General features: G+C 38.1%; 1 protein-coding gene across 1 annotated transcript in view; it reads left to right on the forward strand.

Annotated features, from left to right (window-relative positions):
• The first annotated feature begins 932 nt into the window (after window positions 1–932).
• The window catches only part of HAPLN1 (hyaluronan and proteoglycan link protein 1), an 82,829-nt gene continuing 62,580 nt past the window's right edge, over window positions 933–21,181 (forward strand). The window contains exon 1 of the mRNA XM_003920783.4: window positions 933–1,169. Within this exon, the coding sequence (XP_003920832.1) occupies window positions 1,157–1,169 (13 nt within the window). The 5' untranslated portion in view covers window positions 933–1,156. The remainder of the gene's footprint in view (window positions 1,170–21,181) is intronic.

Raw genomic sequence — 21,181 nt, forward strand, 5'->3', positions numbered from 1 at the left:
CTCCATCAAAGGTGGCTCTGTTATTGAAATATGAAGCCGTTTCCTCTCCAAAACCCTTGGTTACTCAAGGCGGGAATCAATGGACCTATATACTCTCCCTGGAGTTATAAATAAATGTCTATTTGTTCAGGAGGCGTTTTCCCGCGTGTCCCAGCATCTTCCCCAGTGGTTATTTCAGGGATGTGTGTGTGTGTGTGTGTGTGTGTGTGTGTGCGCGCGCGCGCGCGCGCCCTGTGCCCATCTGGTTCTAATCCTGGGTATGGATCTACAGCCTAACCCCACCCATCCCGTCTCCCCCTTGCATTCCTCATTCTATAAATAAATCCAGGTTCCTCGAGCTCTGTCATCCAATGATACAATAGCAGTTGTTTGTTGAGGAGATTTAAACTCAATACCAATACTGAGTCCAGTAAACCAGAAAATACGCTTCTGGTGATTTGGGTGGAAGGCCACCTCCAGTTTAGAAAGCTTTCTGTGGCGTTATCATCATTGTCTGTTATCATTGATCTCCTTTGGGGAGGGGAAGGCGGGAAAGAGAAGACCTCTCCTACCCCTGGATTTTTCTTTTAGGCAGAGGCTAATAAAACAAAGTGAAAACTGACTGTGCTGGGGAGTCTGCTCACACTGCTGCCCCCAGATATCATTCCACAGACCCCTCGTCCCAACCTCTCTGGACAGACCCAGGAGTGGTCAGGGTGAGGGTGCAGGAGGTGTGGTATGGCGGGGGGCTTGTGGCTGCAGCTGTCGGCTTGCCTGAATCCCAAAGCGGGATACTTGGGATTTGAGCAGAAGGGAAAGTCATCTAAGAGGCTGCTGTTTTACAAGGTCTGGGCACAGAGCTGCCCCTCCCTTCCTCCCTGAAGTTTGCATGAAGTGCACGTTAGGCTGTAATTAGGGGATCTGGGAGGAGAACTTTCCTGGTGACGCTTTGCTTTTCTTCTGCTCTTGGTGAGAAAGTGCCTCCTTCTTCCCAGGATCAGGACCTCTGCCATCCAGCGCCACAAAGAGACATTCTGCGCGCGCACACACACACACACACACACACACACTCTCACACTCGCCCAGAGACAAACTTAAGGTGAGGAGAAAGAGCGCTAGCTTCAGTTGATCTCCAGCTTCCAACTTAAGCAGAACTTGAGAGCATCTGAACTCGTGGATGTCAGGACAAGGTAAAACTTGCAAATTTCTTTCCCCTCTTTTGGTTATACCTTTGTGCCTTTAGATTTCAGAGGGCAATACACACGTAATGTATATATACATTAAACAAGTTTTATTCTTTTCTTTTGAATTTAGTTTTCATCTCAATTTAATATGACACCTCAACTTTTTTAAAAGTTTCATATTGTCGGATAAAATATTTCACTACAATAAACAGGCTCAGTCTAGAACTGGAGAAAGAATTAACTCTAGTATCCTGGCTTCTGCGGGCGCTACTGTAAATCTATTAGACTCATTGGTTTCCAAGCGGTGACTTTTCTATCCGTATTTCAACAACCATTTTTATAGTACCCGAGGTGAAAAAAAGGATAGTATAGGCTGAAGGGAAAGATGAGGAATGGGACAGTCCAGCCAGGCTTATGAATTTTGTTTCAGAGAATATATAGGGTTATGTGAAAAAGTAAGTTACTTTAGTCATAGGTAATACCTGTTAGATTAATCATCTTAGAAATGTTGCCTTTTTTGGCCCAGACTTCTCCAGCTAATTATGAAATTAAGATCATAGAATTATGATGCATTTCACATATACAGTGATGCTGATGGATAATTTTAATGCACTGAAGAAAATGTATAGTCATAGTTAAGATTACTTTTAAAAGCTGCTTACAGAAATTATTTGTATGTTGAGACTGTTCACCACCAAGAGCAAACCTAAATTTATTTGGGCTTAGATCAAGTAGTTTTCTTCCATTGAATGTGACTGTTGTGTTCAAAATAAGATGGCTTATTAATCTGAGAATAAGTTGCTTTATTTTCATTTATCACTGGAAAAATACACACAGTGGCCAGTACATTTGGGAATTTTTAGGGTGGAAAGTGTTCGTGTACATGTTCCAGTGTGATGTCATAAAATCAAACATACTGGCTGGCTTCTTGGAAGCTAATAATTCTTAAGAAATTAAGGCCATGGATTAATTTCTAAATGAGTAAGATATTTATTCATTATGAATGTAGTTTCTGGTAACTATTTCTATGTGATTATTTCAGTGTACTAAATTTGCAGAGGTTTTATACACATTTTAGTCATTTCAATATTTTAATGGAATGGGAATGTTGTTCGATTAAAAATTCTCCAAAGGTAACTATACTGTAAAACTATATAAAGGTATTATCATAGTTCTCTCTGGAGAATTTTTAATGTGATATTTCATAATTCTTACATCAGTTAAGAAATTCCATTTACTCACATAAATGAAAGTTTTCCTTCCATTCAGTCAACTATAATGTATGCCAAAGGACTGTTCATATATAAGCTTTAGTCTTGAGTCACTTTCATACTACCCATTCTTAAACATTTAATTGTTTCAGCTAAGAAATGAATCTATATTTTTGTTGATGACCTCTTCACTAAATTGGAAACAGCTTAAAAATAGAACGTAATTTTGCTTAAAGCTAATTAAATGAACAAGAGATAACCAACACCTCAGCAGACACTGGTCTACAGGAGGAATGTACCCAGAGGCCAGTATTCTAGACAGGAATGCCTGATGGACCTGGACCTTCTATGAGAAATAAGAAAGTGGGGGAAGCGTTATGTTCTTATTTATAAAATGAGCCATTTATTTTCAGCAAGGCCCTGTCTCTCAGAGGAATGACTGACACTGTAATTTAGAAGTACTGAAGAAACTTTCACAGAGAAGAATCAATTCATTATATCCCTAGTGGTTTCACTTCCTTTTCCTTCCTTTGGGAGCAAGTAACACATCCAGGATAAATACATTCAGAATACTCAGAAAGACACTTTATGAGTAAACGGTCTACTAAACAATCCTGCCTTTTAGCATCTTGCATGTGGAAAATGGGTATTTTCTGAACAGTTGAAGAAGTCTTTTGAATCTTAAGGTAGCAATGCGCTTCATCTTTGTAGAGATGAACAAGAGTTATATTCAGAAAATGACTCCCTGACTTAGAAAATACGAGTTCCCTTTTTCACTTCTTTTAGCCCCATGCATATTTTATTTTTCAGATTGCGTTTTTAAGATAATGATGTCTCACCAGTTAAAATGTGACGAAATACAAGACAAATTTGAAAAGAACTTTGACCGTGCTTCAAATTAATTTTCCAACATCCTGTAGCCATGATTAGGAACCATAGTACTTAGTCTATGTCATTTAAATGTACTTAGCCTGTCATTTCAAGGTAGCAAAATGCTATTGGGAGAAGTAAGAAAGGATGGAGACCTGAATATCCTAAGGTTTTTAATCAATAGTGTCTAAGGAGGATTCGAGGAAACAGCTGGTTAAACAATTATTAGGAGTAGAGAGGACGAGATGGTATAAATTAATAAGGCATCTCTTTATTTACACTATGAATGGGAGGGTCTGTGGCCGGGAACTGCGGGAAGCATGGTCCCTGTGTGCCACCTAGTGGGTAAGTCGAGGAAGGCTTCCTCACCAGCTGCTTAAAATCCTCCGGTTCCTTTGGTTGACATTTGTTGAACGCTATCTAGATGCCAGACGTTGGAATAGGTGCTCAGAGTGGAAAATAAAGAAAGTGATGTTTATATAAGTTAAATATTAAGATACAACTAAACAGTGTATGAATCACTAGTCGTCGTATTTAAGATCACTTTACTTTTTATTAGATACTTTACCATTCACTTTCTGCCTCCACAAGGATATAGCTTAATAACTGTAACTCGTTTCTAATATAGGACTTATTTTTGACAGACATACCATGGTATAGTTCCAGGAATGGTGGAAACATGAGTCTGACCATCTTAAATCACTCTTCCTCAAATAGAAATCAATTTCTCTAAGGCTTAGTGTTACTGAATATAGTTGGGTAAGTACTAGCTTATAGGTTAGCACACAGTTGCACATTTTGTTTCATATTCTTTGATTTTTTCATTTTGAAAAGGATAGTAGTACAAGTTGCTTTTGAGTAATGGGGTATATTTTATAAACTATTGCTCTCAAACACTAATAATTAGCATGTAAAACAACTTCCTCTGTACTTGTTGTTCGTATGGAGTTTTGAAGCAGGAACCTGGCTTCCAGTAAATTGATCAAATGATGACATGGGAAACCAACACTTGAAGGAAGTATTGGATATCATAAAAGATTAATCCATTTCAGTGTTGCACTGAGAGTTTTAAAAACCTTTTCTCTAAGAGATACATGAATTCTTACTCCAATCGGCTCTTTGCAAGATAAGTGACAATTGCAACAGCGTTCAGGACATCAGCATTAATCCAGACAAGTTGTGAAATTCATATAGAAGGTAGAATGTTTCCGTAGGAAAAAAAATGATGAATTTGTTACTTGGGGAGTTTTGGAGGTGTAATCCACAAATAGTTAGGCCTGCTGTTGTGGAATAGAAATTTCCTCTTTAGAAGAGTTTGGTTTTTGTATGGCAGTGAAACCCACACAACGAAAGAAGGAGACCTGCTCATTAAGTTGTTTTTCATTAATATCACAAAATTATAACCTGTGTTGATTGAATGTAATGTTTGGAATTAGCACCAGTAATCATATAAAATAAAGCAGATTATGTTAATTTTTATTTCCAATAGATCATTATCTACCAGGAAAAAAAAAACAACACATCCCCTTAACAGTTTCATTGGATCATCCTTGTGATTTAGAATGAATTGCATACACATCCCAGTGAGAGGGCTAGTGAGACATTGACTAAAAGTCAGAGGTCCTTAAAGTGGAAGTTTAATCATAGACTTTCTTTTTTTTTTTTTTTTTTTTTTTTTCTTGAGATGGAGTCTCACTCTGCAGCCCAGGTTGGAGTGCAATGGCATGATCTTGGCTCACTGCAACCACTGCTCCCTAGGTTCAATCAATTTTCCTGACTCAGCCTCTCGAGTAGCTAGGACTACAGACCTGTGCCACCACACCCGGCTCATTTTTGCGTTTTTAGTACAGACAAGGTTTTGCCATGTTGGCCAGGCTGGTCTCAATCTGCTGACCTCAGGTGATCCACCTGCCTTAGCCTACCAAAATGCTGGGATTACAGGTGTGAGCCACTGCCCCTGGCCTACTTTTAAAGCTTTCTCTCTTTTTTGGTATTTTTTTTTCTTTTTTTAGTAGAGACAGGGTTTCTCCATGTTGGTCAGGCTGATCTAGAACTCTCAACCTCAGGTGATCCACCCGCCTTGGCCTCCCAAAGTGCTGGGATTACAGGCATGAGCCACTGCACCCAGCGTCTTTTAAAGTTTTCTACCACGTTACAAAAAGTTTTAATGATTGCAGATGAATTAAGGATACCAGACAAGAACAAACTCTACAAGGGAAAATCAGCCAAGCTCTCTAAAAAGGTCTGATGCTTATAGTTATATTGTCTTTGCTTTACATAATAACTTCTCCCACTGATAGAAGCATGGAAGGCGATAGCCGGTATTAAGAGTTTTTAGCTATGTATCTCAGAGACAGCCAAAATTTGTTTTAAGTATCAAATGTTGCTGACTCTTTTGAGACTCCATTGATTGTTTTATGGCTTAACAGGGGTGACATCTGAGATGAGGTTTGCTAGAAGACCAGGAGACTGTTTACAAAACACAAAGAACAATTCAGAGTAAAAATAACTTGGAAAACTTACTGAAGTTAAAGGGCTGTTTCTCAATCTGTTCAAGACAACAGAAATTTTTCCTTCTGCACAATCTGACATCCAAAAAGAGGACAATTTACTCTATTGGCTACTAAGTTCCAATTACTATAATATCCAATTAAATTAAATAATATTCAAATTATGTTTATGATAAGTCTAGATTTCCCTAAGGCTTTCACAAAGTCTTATGGATAATATCTTGGTTTTGTCTTCATACATATTCTGTGAATTTTTTTTTCATTTTTACTCTGTTATTTTGAATTTAGGGGGCTCACCTCATTTGCCCATTCATTGGTTCATTTGTTTATTCAACAAAAACATATTGAGCACTGGCCAATTACCAGCACAGTGTGCTGGTGCCATGTGCTCCTCTTTACATGACACTATGAAAATCCATTCTCAAATAATCAGAAAGTCAAAACTCATGTTATAAACCCGAAGTGTTACAAGATCTTCAAGTGTACTTTGAGTAATAAAAATAACCAAAAAGTTCTAGCCTCATAGTTTTAGTATTAAGAGAATTTTGAGCATGTATTTTTAAAAATTATTCTCCCTTGTGTGCTATCACTGAGCGGAGTGGCTAGAGCTTTGTTTCTTGGTTGTATGGACACAGATGGGCCTTGAAACGTAGCTCTGACACTCCAGAACCCCAGGAGGCCTAGGATTCCATTAATACATCTGCTCGGATGGACAGGGAAAGCAAAAATGCATTTGCACAGGATTGTTGTCCACCAGTTTGAAACTAAAATTCAGACTGAGCAAGAATGATTTAGTGCTTACCATTTGCACCAGGCAAGCACCATGCTAGGTGTTGCATAGTAATTGGCTCAAGGAGTTCACAAGCTAGTGGAAGCGACAGATGGATACACATCATGAATCACTGGAAAAATTTGCCAAGTAGGTGAAACTTGCCTTCCTAATTTCCTGGCTCCCTTTCTTTGCATTTCCTCAAGCCTTCTAACCCCTCTATCTCATAAACTGAGACTCCTGCTCTCTACCCTGGCACCCCAGAGGATCTGATAGTTCTCTGGTTTATTGATTTCTTGACTACACAAAATTGTGAATGAATTTCACTGGTGCATTACACTTAAGTGTGAATGAGTTTCACTCATGCATTTACATTTTAAGTCCTTTATTTCTTTAAAGTAAATGTTTTGTTTTCTGTGCAAAGAATTTAAAACATCTGAGGGCCTTCCCGTCCTTACACCAAAGGGTGTAATTAAGCCTGATTCAATCCCCCACGGGCTTCAGTCTCTCAGTTATCCCCCCTCCCTGTGTGAGAACAGAGGGATTCCCTCAAGGCCTGTTTCCAGAAATTTGAAGGACCGTGTTAACTGCTGGCTCCTTTTAGTTGAGCCTGATCAACCTGTTCTTCTACCTCCCCCAGCGCTTTAGCCAGACCTAGCTCTTCCCTTTGCCCCAAGAAGCATCCAACATCCTTCGCGTTTTGTCATTCCTGTTCACTTTGCCTTAGCCTCCACTCTAGATCCCCTCAGCCCTTCATTGCGGTGCTTCAACTGTGGCACCTGGACAGGTAGCACATCCACAGCTTCTTACGTTCTACGGTTTTCTAGCACTTCTGCTACCCCAAATATCCAGGTTTAGTGGGAGGCAGCAGTGAGAATCCACACATCTAGTCCAAGAATTCCTCAAAGTCGTAGAGATGAAATAAGGAATATGCATAGGAGAAGCACAGGGGTCAGCCACCATGCTGAAAAGACGGGTCAAAGCCAACATCTTTTAAAACTATTTGCTCAGGTACCTAAGTAGAGTGAAATTGGTTCCAGAGACATTTCACCATCGATGCTGATCATAGCTTCTGAAAAACTAACTACAAAAAAACAGACAATAGAGAAAATCTGCTTTGGCTTTCCAAAAGTGACATGAGTCAGAGTCATTTGTCTAAATCTCTTCTCAGCTTATGTTTAATTAGCATACAGCATGATAGCCATATTTTATTAAATATTTCATTAATTCATGTAAGTTTATTTAAATTATACCCCATTAGATTTTGCTACCATCGTTTGGTGCTCTTGTAAGATATTGTTCTGGTCTTACAACATACAGATGTGCCCACGGCTTATTAAGTTTCTAGGACTGTTGACCCTGATGTAGAGAGTTGACTTCCTTCCCTGTCTTTCTGGCAGCCTAGAGGAGAGGGATCATTAGCCTGCGTTACTCACCTGGCTTGGAGATACGAGTGCCTGACATCCTGTTGCTCTTGTGAGTGTCCAGCACAGGGCTGAACATAGGGCTTCAGGGATGTCCTGACGTTCTACCCCAAGCACCTATATTTCAGACGCCTGAAAACCCAAGCCATTTCCCAGCTCTGTTTGTGTTTCCTTGTGTCTCTTCTTACCCATCAATGTTGTTAAATATATAAACTCTTTTGAGATGTAAATGATAATCACTACAGTATAAAATTAATCATGTCTATAAAATTAATTGTTAACCTCAGTATATCTCTGAATTTAAGAAAAGCAAGACTGAAGCTGGGAAATGCGTTTAGAGGTCATTGAAACAGTGTAGACATGCATGAGGGTGCATTGATTGGACATGGACAAGGAGTCTGAGATATGGACAAGTGACTGTTTTAAGGATGATTGATTACCTGAGGAGGGCTGCAATTGTAAGATCGGGAAGATAGGAAGAATAGAAGTTGCTGGGAGAAATGATGAGTCTAATTTCGGAAGAAGTCCCAACGGGACAGCCATGAACTCATAGGAATTGGATGTACATGTCTTAAGTATAGGGGAGAAATCATGGCTGGAAATAGAGATTTGGAAGACTCTGGCCTTAAAATGGTAGCTGAAAAGCATCTGGAAGAGTGAAGGGAATCAATCATCCTTTGGGATACACGAAGAAAGAAGCAGTTAACCAAGAAGTGGAACCGGGGAAAAATTAGTGAGAATTAGTGTTGACATTATTTATGTATAAATTAGTGTTGACATTATTTATGTATAAATTTAACTTTTATTTTATTAACTTTAAATGTCCACTGAGTTAGACAGCATCAGTGTTTATTAATCCTTATACAGTACTTCACAGTCCTGGTCAGGCCTCTGCATATGGAAGGTGCCAGACATGTTTGTTAAATTAAAGGAAATTAAAATGGCATTTCCGTGCCTTGATGCTCTAATGACAGATTTTCATAATAATAACCCTGGGTAAGACCCCAAAATGTCTAGATTATAGTTGTTTATTACATTTTGTCCAATACCGAACTAACTTTAAGTACATGTTCTTGCGTTTTGTTGTTTAGAAATCAGTAATCAATGTGTGGTGTAGATGGTAATTCACCAGGGTACTTGATTCAGCATAGCCCATGTTGTTTAGCTTAACATATAAATGAGTTTGCCACAGAATGCAGACTAATTCAAGTCTATTTATAATTCTTTTTCTAGTTCCTTGATTCTGAAGACTTCCAAATCTTAGGTCAGATTTGTAGTCTGTAATCCTGGATTTTTCTGGTCTCAGAAACTTCCTTTTTTTTTTTTTTTTCCTCCCAGGTTCTCCTCCCTCCCTTTAATAGAATTGCTAGGTAAAATACAATAAATAATTCAATAATTGAATAACTTTAAGTATGCCACCAATATTTCATGGGATGTACTTATACCAAAAAAAAAAAAAATTCTTATTTATCTACACTTCAATTTTAACTTGATATTCTGTGTTTTTTTCCAACTAACCTGGCAACCCTATCTCCTACATGAAGTTACCATAATTAGAATATGCCAAACAAAAAATTTTTAAAGAGACTTCTGAACACTCTCTTTCTATAGGTCAATAAAAAAAGTTACAGATTTTATTTTACTAGTTAGATAAATATAAAGATGATCTAAATAAAATTGTCAAACTAAAATATACTAATCAAGATGCAAACTTACAGAGCATTTGTAACTGTGACATCATATACCCTATGTGCTAATAATTATCTTAAGAATGGCATCAATGTGTATTCATGATCATGTTTTCTACTCTAGCTAACATTTTAAAATAATGTACATATTAGAAAATTAAAGTTTTTATATGTTCCATTTTCAAATCAGCAATAATGATAAAACAAAATAATCCTTTTTAAATTAAGGACCATATATTCAGAATATATATATATATATAGTACAATAGGTATAAATTCTAACTGTAAATACCTGAAAGGATCATGACCCTTGCTAATTACACGTTATATTGTGGTTGTGCTGCCACCTTGTGACACTTTGAGGTATTACTTAATGCAAAACTCCAGTTTGACCATTTGGCCAATGTTACGTGATTCCTCATCCTCACGTGATTAGTATTTTTCACTTTACCCCAAAATGCTGTATACTTTAATGGAGAGAAAGTGGCTTCAAGTATGTAATGCAAATATTTTCTGAGTCTTTCCGCAAATTAGTATACCATTCTTGAGTCAATCACTAAATTATAATTTATTCAGTACTGTCTGAATTTATGTTGAATGGATAAATTTAGTTGTGTCTTTATGTATGTTCAGTTTACTTGGCCACTTAATATGAAGTTCCCATAAGCTTTATGAACTTATTTCCAAAATTGAACTCATTATTTTCCTTTGACCAAGCCTGGTTTGTGTCATCTCTCTTTATATATCAAGACAGTAAAATGCATTAGCCAAACCAGAGCACCTTTAAGAGTAAAAGGGGATGGCTTCCTGATCTTGATAACAGAGATGGCATAAACAAAGACCGTGCCAAGACAACTGGTCAACTGTGTGTAATTTTAAAATAATCACAATACCAATCACACAAACCAGAAAATTTGCTGTTCTCAGCTATGGGTCCAGGGCAGTGAACTGGAATCTTCACCTCAGACTTCCTTCATTTCCCCCACCTGATCATTCCCTTTCATCTTCACTTCTTTCTTTGTTGTCCACCAGGCTTGCCAGCATTTTCCATGTCCTTGTCCTACAAGGAATCCAACAAACAAAATCTTTTTTCATGACGGCTCTGATTGCCCCCCTCCTCCACACTTGCTCCACAACGCAGAATGGAACAACTATAGAGCTTTATGGTATCTGATGTCAGCCGGATCTTTCACACTGCATGGCAGCTCTACATATTTCCTAAAAGTCCACTGCTTCTTGAGTTTCCTGTGGCAGATGTCCAGGCCTCACTAATTCACACTGAAAACAGAAGCCACCCTCTCACTGTCTTGCCTGAAACTAGCCTCCGGTCTGTACCCCCAATATATTCTCTCTTTTTTTTCCTTTCTGTTAGAATTATTTTTTTTTTAAATCTCCTTTACCTTGAAGAGCCCAATGCAGATATTGTCCCCAAGCTCTCGATCTCATTTCCTCCAGTTTTCTTGGCGAAATTCCTATTTATTAGATTTATTCTCTCTTGTATTATCAACCTTTCCCACTCTGGTTATTTTTCACTATTGAGACGGAGTCTCACTCTGTTGCCCAGGTCTTGGCTCACTGCCACCTCCACCTCCCAGGCTCAAGCAGTTTTCCTGTCTCAGCCTCCAGAGTAGCTGGGATTAAGGCGTGCACCACCAAGCCTGGCTAATTTTTGTATTTCTAGTAGAGATGGGGTTTTGCCATGTTGATCAGGCTGGTCTCAAACTCCTGACCTCAGGTGATCCACCCAAACTCGGCCTCCCAAAATCCTGGGATTACAGACATGAGACACCGCACCCGGGCTATTTTTCTTACTAGCATTTAATCATGGTCAAATATTCTTTATCTTAAAAACACAAACCTTTCTTAATGTCACATACATCCTATCACTCTTTCTCCTTTTCATGAGAGCCACATTCTTTCTTCTGAACGAACTATATTCACTGTCTATCTCCTCACCCCCATCCTCTCCTGGACTTACTGTAATGTACTTTTTCCCACAGCCACTCCATTGAAATATTCCTCAGCAGGGTCAACAATGACTTTTTTCAGTGCTTTCTTAGTGGCATTTTAATACTAGTGACCATGTTCCCTTCACAACAGTCTCTACCCTGGGCTTTGTGACCATTCCCTCCTAGATTTCAGGCTTCTTTGGTGACTCTATCTCAGTCTCCATTTCAGGTTTCTAAAGAGAAGTCCACCTGCCTCTTGGCTGTTTGTATTCCAGTGGCTTCTGCCCAGATGCTTGTCCCCCGCTGCATATTCTCCTGTGTGCTGGTATCTCCGCCCATGCATCACACCGCTCTCAGCTTTGTGCTGGCCTCCCAGATCTTGAGATCTATCCAGCCTCTCCTCCCGAGTGTCCAAACCACCTCCACCAGCACATCTCACAAACATGTCAGATTCCACGGTCCATCATGAATTCTTTCTTTCTCCTGAAGTTGAAGCACCCCAATGTTATCTAGTTTAGTAAATTGCACCATATCCTCTCCACTCAGTTTTCAAAACAGGAACATGGGAGTCATCCTGTGGTTCTGTCTCATAAATACCTCTCCAATATGTACACTATTTTCTATCTCTAGTGGCATAAATCCTGCCCTTCATTATCATCCTCTCTTACTGAATTCCTGCAAAAATCTCACCGATCAGTCTCTATATCTCCAATCTTGTTACTTTCTAATTGTTTTGTTTGTTTTTGAGGCTGAGTTTCACTCTTGTTACCCAGGCTGGAGTGCAATGGCACTATCTCAGCTCACCGCAACCTCCGCCTCCTGAGTTCAAGCAATTCTCCTGCCTCAGCCTCCTGAGTACCTGGGATTACAGGCGCTTGCCACCATGCCCAGCTAATTTTTGTATTTTTAGTAGAGACGGGGTTTCACCATGTTGACCAGGACAGTCTTGATCTCTTGACCTCATGATCGATCCACCTCGGCCTCCCAAAGTGCTGGGATTATAGGCGTGAGCCACCGCGCCCGGCCTAACTTTCTAATTTATTCCCTGACACTGAAGCTAGAATAACTGTTCTAACGTAAATATGAAAATATTTCCCCACTTAAAGCTCTTCAGTGTCTTTTCATTGCTGTGACAATTAGGTCCAAATTATTTTAAGTGATTTGCAAAGTTCTTAGTGACCTGGCTTTAGCTTTTAGCTGGAAAGCAGCCTCATCTAAAATTACCCATGACAGTATGTTCACTGTCTGGGTGATGAGCTCAGTAGAAGCCTAAACCTCAGCATCACGCAGCATACCCTTGCAACAAACCTGCACGTGCACTCCTTGAATCTAAAATAGAAATGAAAATTTTGTACAATAAATAACTCAAATAAATAAAATTGCCCGATATACTAGCTGACAGGACTCAATGACCAGGAAAAGCCAAAATAGTAAAACAGAAGATAGAAATAGAACAATGGGACTTATCAATATTAGACTTTTCACACATAGGCTTTACGTGATTAATATGTTTAAGAAATTGGGTTATTTTAGGAAAGGATTTTGACTTTTATTTACCGTGTAAAAAGAACATTTGCCCAATATGAAAATAAGTTAGACAATATGGAAAAATACAAGCATACTACTTACACATGTGGTTAGTTGAATTCCAGTTATCTCTGTAACTTTAGAGAAATACACATGCTAGAAAGATAAGCTGGGCCAGGCATGGTGGCTCACACCTGGAATCCCAGAACTTTGGGAAGTTTGGAGTTCAAGACCAGCCTAACCAACCTAGTGAAACCCCGTTTCTGCTAAAAATACAAACAAAAATTTAACCAGGCATGGTGGCACATGCCTGTAGTCCCAGCTAGTCAGGAGACTGAGGCAGGAGAATAACTTGAACCCAGGAGGTGGAGATGGCAGTGAGCCATGATCATGCCACTGCACTCCAGCCTGGGTGACAGAGACTGTGAAAAAAAAAAAAAAAAAAGATAAACTGATAATTTTAAATATTTTATAGAAATGTTTTCATACTCTTCTTGCTGTTTCAAAGTATAAATATTTTTAATGTCACAAAAGTAAGAGTACCACGTAACTAAAATATTCTAATTCAGAATCTTTATTTTTATTTATGTTTTTTACTTTTATTTTAGGTTCAGGGATACATGCGGAAGTTTGTGATACGTGTACTCGTGTCTCGGGGATTTGTTGTACAGATTATTTCATCACCCAGTTATTAATCCTAGTACCCAATAGTTATTTTTTCTGCTCTTCTCCCTCTTCCCAACCTCCACCCTCAAGCAGACCCGTGTCTATTGTTCCCTTCTCTGAGTTCATGTGTTCTCATCATTTAGCTCCTACATATGTGAAAATATGCAGTATTTCTATTTGGTTTTCTGTTCCTGTGTTAGTTTGCTAAGGATAATGGCCTCCAGCTCCATCCATGTTCCCACAGAATACATGATTTTATTCTTTTTTTATGGCTGCATAGTATTCCATGGTGTATATGTATCACATTTGCCTTATTTAGTCTGTCATTAATGGCCTCTTAGTTTGATTTCATGTCTTTGCTATTGTCAATAGAGCTGCAGTGAACATACGTGCGCATGTGTCTTTATGGTAGAATGATTTATATTCCTCTGAGTATATCACCCAGTACTGAGATTGCTGGGTGAAATGGTAATTCTACTTTGGCTCTCTGAGGAATCATCATACTGCTTTCCACAACGGTTGAACTAATTTACACTCCTGCCAACAGTGGATAAGTGTTTCCTTTCCTCCACAACCACACCAGCATCTGTTTTTTGACTTTTTAAATAATCGCCATTCTGACTGGTGTGAGATGGTATCTCATTGTAGTTTTGATTTGCATTTCTGTAATGACCAGTGATATTGAGCTTTTTTAGCATCTGCTTGCTGGCAGCAGGTATGCCCTCTTCGGAAAAGTCTGCTCATGTCCTTTGCCCACTTTTAAATGGGGTTGTTTTTCTCTTGTAAATTTGCTTAAGTTCTTACAGTTGTATAGTTTGAAAATATTTTCTCCCATTCTGTAGGTTGTTTTCTCTGTTGATAGTTTGTTTTGCTGTGCAGACGCTCTTAAGTTTAACTAGATTCCATCTGTCAAATTTTACTTTTGCTCCTATTGCTTTTTGTGTCTCTGTCACGATATCTTTGCCTGTTCGTATTTCCAGGATGATATTGTCTTGATTATCTTCCAGGATTTTTAGTGTTTGGTTTTACATTTAAGTCTTGAATTCATCTTGAGTTGATTTTTGTATGTGGTTTAAGGAAGAGGTCCAGCTTCAATCTTCTTCATATTGCTAGCCGGTTATCCCAGCACAACTTACTGTCTAGGGAGTCTTTTCCCTATTGCTTGTTTTTGTCAGTTTTGTCAAATATCAGATGGTCATAGGTGGATGGCCTTGTTTTTGGACTCTCTATTTTGTTCTACTGGGTTACGTGCCTGTTTTTGGACCAGAGCTATGCTGTTTTGGTTACTGTAGCCATGTAGTATAATTTGAAGGTGGGTCATGTGATGCTTCCAGCTTTCTTCTTTGTGCTTAGGATTGCTTTGGCTATTTGGGCTCTTTTTTGATTCCATGTGAATTTTTAAATAGTTTTTTCTAGTTCTGTGAAGACCGTCATTGGCAGTTTGATAGGAATAGCATTGAATCTGTAAATTGCTTTGGATAGTATGGTCATTTAAATGATATTGATTCTTCCTATCCATAAGCATGGGATTTTAAAAATTTGTGTATTTTCTGATCTCTTTGCTCAGTATCTTGTAATCCTCACAAGTAAAAGTAGAAATCTTTTACTTCCCTGGTAATAAAACACCTCCTAGGTATTTTATTCTTTCTGTGGCAATTTTGAATGGCATTGTGTTCCTGATTTGGCTCTCAGCTTGGCTATTGACTACAGGACTGTTAGTGCTTTTGTATGTTTATTTTGTATCCTGAAACTTTGCTGAAGTTCTTAGCTGAAGGAGCTTTTGAGCCAGGACTGTAGGGTTTTCTTGATATAGCATCATATTGTCTGCAAACAGAGATAATTTGAGTTCCTCTCTTCCTATTTAGATTCCCTTTATTTGTTTCTCTTGCCTGATTGCTGTTGGTAGGACATCTAATGCTATCTTGACTAAAAGTGGTGAGAGAAGACATCCTTGTTTTGTGCTGGTTTTCAAAGGGAATGCTTCTAGCTTTGCCCATTCAGTTGGCTGTGGGTTTGTCATAGATGGTTCTTAGTATTTTGAAGTATGTTCCCTCAATACTTAGTTTATTGAGAGTTTGTAATATAAAGAGATGTTGAAATTTATTGAAAGCCTTTTCTGCATCTATTGAGATAGACATGTGGTTTTTGTCTTTAGTTCTGTTTATGTGATGAATCACATTTATTGATTTGTGTATGTTAAACCAACCTTGCATCATGGGAATAAAGCCTACTTGAACATGATGGATTAGCTTTTGATGTGCTGCTAGATTGACTTTTCAAGTATTTTGTTAAGGATTTTTGCATCCATGTTTATCAAAAATATTGGCTTGAAGTTTTGTTGTTATTGTTGTTGTTGCTGCTGCTGTTGTTGTTATGCCTCACAGTTTTTGGTATCAGGATGATGCTGGCCTCATAGAATGAGCTGGGGAGGAGTCCTTCTTTCTTGATTTTTTGGAATAGTACAAGCTCTTTCTGGTACAAGTGGTGGAATTTTGCTGTGAATCCATTTGGTCCTGGGCTTTATATTTGGTTGGTAGGTTATTTATTACTGATTTAGTTTCAGAGCTTGTATTTGGTCTTTTCAGGGAATCCATTTCTTCCAGGTTTAGTCTTAGGAGGGTGCATGCTTTCAGAAATGTATCCACCTTTTCTAGGATTTCTGGTTTGTGTGCATATAGGTGTTCATAGTAATTTCTGATGGTTGTTTTATTAAGATTTCTGTGGGGTCAGTGGTAACATCCTCTTTGTCATTCTAATTATGTTTATTTGGATATTCTCTCTTTTCTTCTTTATTAGTCTACCTACCAGTCTATCTATCTTACTAATACTTTCAAAAAAATCAACTCCTGGATTCATTGATCCTTTGAGTGTTTTTCTGTGTTTCAGTTTCCTTCAGTTCAGCTCTGATTTTGGTTATTTTTTGTCTTCTCCTAGCTTTGGGGTTAATTTATTCTTGCTTCCATAATTCTTTCAGTTGTGATGTTAGGTTGTTAATTTGAAATTTTTCCAACTCTTTGATGTGAGCAATTAGTGCTATGACTTTCCCTCTTAACACTGCCTTAAGTGTGTTCCAAGGATTCTGGTATGTTATGTATTTGCTCTCGTAAGTTTTAAAGAACTTCATGATTTCCGCCTCTTATTCATTATTTACCCAAAAGCCATTCAGGAGCAGGTTGTTTAATTTCCATATAATTGCATGGTTTTGAGCAATTCTTTCTTTCTTTCTTTCTTTCTTTCTTTCTTTCTTTCTTTCTTTCTTTCTTTCTTTCTTTCTTTTTCCTTTTTCTTTCTTTCTTCCTTCCTTCTTTTCTTCTTTCTTCCTTCTTTCCTTCTTCCTTCCTTCCTTCTTTCTCTTTCTTTCTTTTTTTCTTTTTCTCTTTCTTTCTTTCTTTCTTTCTTTCTTTCTTTCTTTCTTTCTTTCTTTCTTTCTTCTTTTTAGAGGCAGAGTTTCACTCTTGTCACCCAGACTGAAGTGCAATGGCACCATCTCAACTCACTGCAAACTCCACCTCCCGGGTTCAAGTGATTCCCCTGCCTCAGCATCCCGAGTAGCTGGGATTACAGGCATGCACCACCACACCTAGTTAATTTTTGTCTTTTTAGTAGAGACAGAGTTTCGCCATGTTGGCCAGGCTGGTCTCAAACTCCTGACCTAAGGCGATCCACCTGCCTCAACCTCCCAAAGTACTAGGATTACAGATGCGAGCCACCATGCCTGGCCAAGCAATTTTCTTAGTCTTGACTTCTTTATTTATTGCACTGTGGTCTGAGAGTGCGTTTCGTATGATGTTGGTTCTTTTGCATTTGCTGAGTACTGTTTTATATCTAATTATGTGGTCAGTTTTTAGAATGTGCCATGTGTTGGTGAGAAGAAGGTCTATTCTGTTATTTTCAGATAGGCAGTTCTGTAGAGATCTATCAGGTCCATTTGGTCCAATGTTGAGTTCAGGTCCTAAATATGTTTGTTAATTTTCTGCCTTGATGATCTGTACAATACTGTCTGTCAGTGGAATGTTGAACTGTCCCACTATTACTGTGTTGGAGTCTGTGTCTCTTTGCAGGTCTCTAAGAATTTGCTTTATGAACCTGGGTACTCCTATGTTGGGTGCATATAAATTTAGGATAATTAGATCTTCTTGTCGAATTGAACACCTTATCATTATGTAATGCCCTTATCTGTTAGTTTTTGATCTTTATTAGTTTAAATTCTATTTGACCGAAATTAGGATTGCAACTCCTGCTTTTTCCTGTTTTCCATTTTCTTGGTAGATTTTCTTGCATCCCTTTATTTTGAACCTATGGATGTCATTACCTATGAGGTATCTCTCTTGAAGGCAGCATAGCATTGGGTCTTGCTTTTTAATCTAGCTTGCTATTCTGTGTCTTTTAAGTGAGACATTTTTGCCATTTACATTAGGTTTGTATTGATATATGTGGATTAGATCCAATCACTGTGTTGTTAACTGGTTATTATGCTGACTTGCGTGTTGCTTTATAGTGTCACTTGTCTGTATATTTAAGTGGTTTTCTTTATCAGCTAGTAGCAGTCTTTTCTTGCCGTATTTAGTGCTCCTTTTAAATTCTCTTGTAAGACAGGTCTGGTGGTAACAAACTCCCTAAACATTTGCATATCTGAAAAGGATCTTATTTCTTCTTTGCTTAGGAAGCTTAGTTTGGCTGGACATGAAATTCTTGGTTGAAGTTTTTTTTCTTTAAGACTGTTGACTATAGGCCCCCCAATCTCCCCTTCCATTTCAGGGATGCCAATGATTTATAAATTTTGTTTTTTTATAAAATCCCATACTTCTTGGAGGTTTTGTTCATTCTTCTTCATTCTTTTCTCTTTGTAAGTCTTTATAAGTCTGACTGTCTTATTTCAGAGAGCCAGTATTCAAGTTCTGAGATTCTTCCTTCAGCTTGGTCTATTCTGCTGTTAATATTTATAAAAAACATGCAGGAGCTGTGCTAATCATTCCAGTTCTAGTGTATGTGCTACTGAAGCACAGCAATTAGATATTAAAATAGAGAATTTTAACAAAGAACTGAAAATGATTAAAAAAATCATTTAAATGGAAATTCTAGAACTGAAAACAATGTAATGACTAAAATTAAAAACTCAATACATGAGTTTAGTAACATTTAGAACCATTGAGGAGATGATTAGTAAACTGGAAAATAGGTCTGACCAAAGTAACTAGGCTGAAATCGGAGGGAAAAAAAAAAAGAAACTTCCAGGAGCAGGGGTGGTGGTAGTAAAAGACATGAAATATAGACACTGGCATCTCAGAAGGAGTAAACGCAAATGGGGCAGAAAAAAATATTTCAGAAATAACAGCTGTGGCTATTCACCAAGTCACAGATCCAAAAAGCACTGCAATGCCCCAAAAGGATAAACTCCAAAAAGTAAAACACCTACCCGCAGACATGGCATAAGAAAATTGTTGGCGGCCAGATATGGCTCACGCCTGTAATCCCAGCACTTTAAAAGACTGAAGCAGGCTTATCGCTCGAGGTCAGGAGTTCAAGACCAGCCCGGCCAACATGGCAAAACCCCGTCTCTACTAAAAATGCAAAAATTAGCCAAGTGTGGTGGTGCACACCTGCAGTTTCAGCTATTGGGAGGCTGAGGCACAAGAATTGCTTAAATCTGGGAGGGAGAGGCCGCAGTGAGCTGAAATTGCTCTGCTGTACTCCAGCTTGGGTGACAGAGCAAAACTCCATCTCAAAAAAAAAAAAAAAAAAGGAAAGCCGCTGGAAAAACAAAACAAAGAGGACATGTTAAACGCTTCCAGAAACAAAAGACTCCAGACAAGCTAACAAGTAAGAAAATTAACTAACTGGAAAATTTCCTTTTCTTTCCACTTTAAGAAATGCCAAAAATCAATGGGTTGGCTTGACTCTGTTCTAGGTAGCCCTTATCTTCCTGGCCTGCTCTCTCTGAGAGACCAAACTCTTCAAGCCTGGAGGGATATCAGTGTGCCTAGCTCCCTGAAGATACTGGGCTGAGAAACATTTTAGTGGTGACTCCGTCCCTGCAATCTTTCACAGATGCTGTACAGTCTTATTGCTATCAAGACAAAATTCTGAAAGTAGTTTTCAGATGTTCATATCCATGTTTTTTACTATCTAATGTTATTTTAAATTAGAAAAATGATGACCGAAACACTTATAATTTATACAGGATATTTGACAACGTTATATCTATTTCTTCACTCCGTGAAAGACAGGTCTTGGCAACCAAGGTAAACGCCAAATTTATCACCAAGATTCTAATCATTAAAATCTCTCGGCATATCTATCTTCTCTTCCCAAACATTTATGCCATTCTACTCCTCTCATTCTGAGCTCATACACTTCTCTCAAGCAGGAATCCCTTACCACTTCATCCCTCCCACCTGAAACATGGCTCATGCTTGCATCATTAATATAACACTTCCTCCTGGCAACCTTGCAGTGTACCACTAGCTGGAATTAGTCACCTCTTTCTTAGTTGTCTCTTAAAATTTTATTTGTACCACCATTACTTCATAGGCTTTTTTAAGTGCTGAATATAATTAATTGTTGAAATAGCTTTTATTTATTTATTTATAGTGTCTTTGTTCATGTGTTGTTTTATTCATCTTTATGCCCTTCAAATTTCTGAGCTACAAGATCAGATTTGAAATTATAGAGATCAAAGGACCAAATGTGTTCCAAACTCCCACCTACTCTCAAATCTCCTGTGTAATACAATAGACAGATATTTGTTGATCTGCCTAAACATCTGTGGGGACAGAAAACATTGTGTATTTCACAGGGCAATTCATTTCACTTTTACATGACTTATTAGGAAATTCTTCCTGACATTGTACAAAATTTGATTTCTTGACTTTCACTCATTTGGTCCAGTTTTGCCTTGTGAAGCTACACGAAATAAGTTTAATAGCTTTTCCATATATGGGCCATTTATTTATAAATGCAAAGCATTATGTCTTTCTTGTAAAATTTTGTTATTTTGGTCACATCATTCCAAATTTGCAGACGGTTCTATTCTAGCTTCCAAGTCACATAGAAATTAGTCTAGTATTAGCTTCACAACCCGTAGACAGGCTTTGGGCCTTGAAACTATAAGACTAAAAGGAAAACTCTCATTTATATCAATATCACTTGAAAGTAAACCTCTTGACTGATAGTGTAACAGAATTACAGAAATGAATAAGATAATGTCCTTATCACTGGAAAGGTCTCCTTTTATTAAACTAATAGCTAGTGCACCAGAGAAATGGAAAATAAATGTTAATGCAGACTTGAAAAACTTTATTTTGAAAATAGAAGGCATTAATCATATGCACTCTTTTACTGTGTCCTTATTTCATTACATGTGGCTACTATTTCAAATTAATTTTCAGAGAGCAGAATGAGAGA

This window comes from Saimiri boliviensis, chromosome 1 (genome assembly GCF_048565385.1).
Source record: "Saimiri boliviensis isolate mSaiBol1 chromosome 1, mSaiBol1.pri, whole genome shotgun sequence".
NCBI lineage: Eukaryota > Metazoa > Chordata > Mammalia > Primates > Cebidae > Saimiri > Saimiri boliviensis.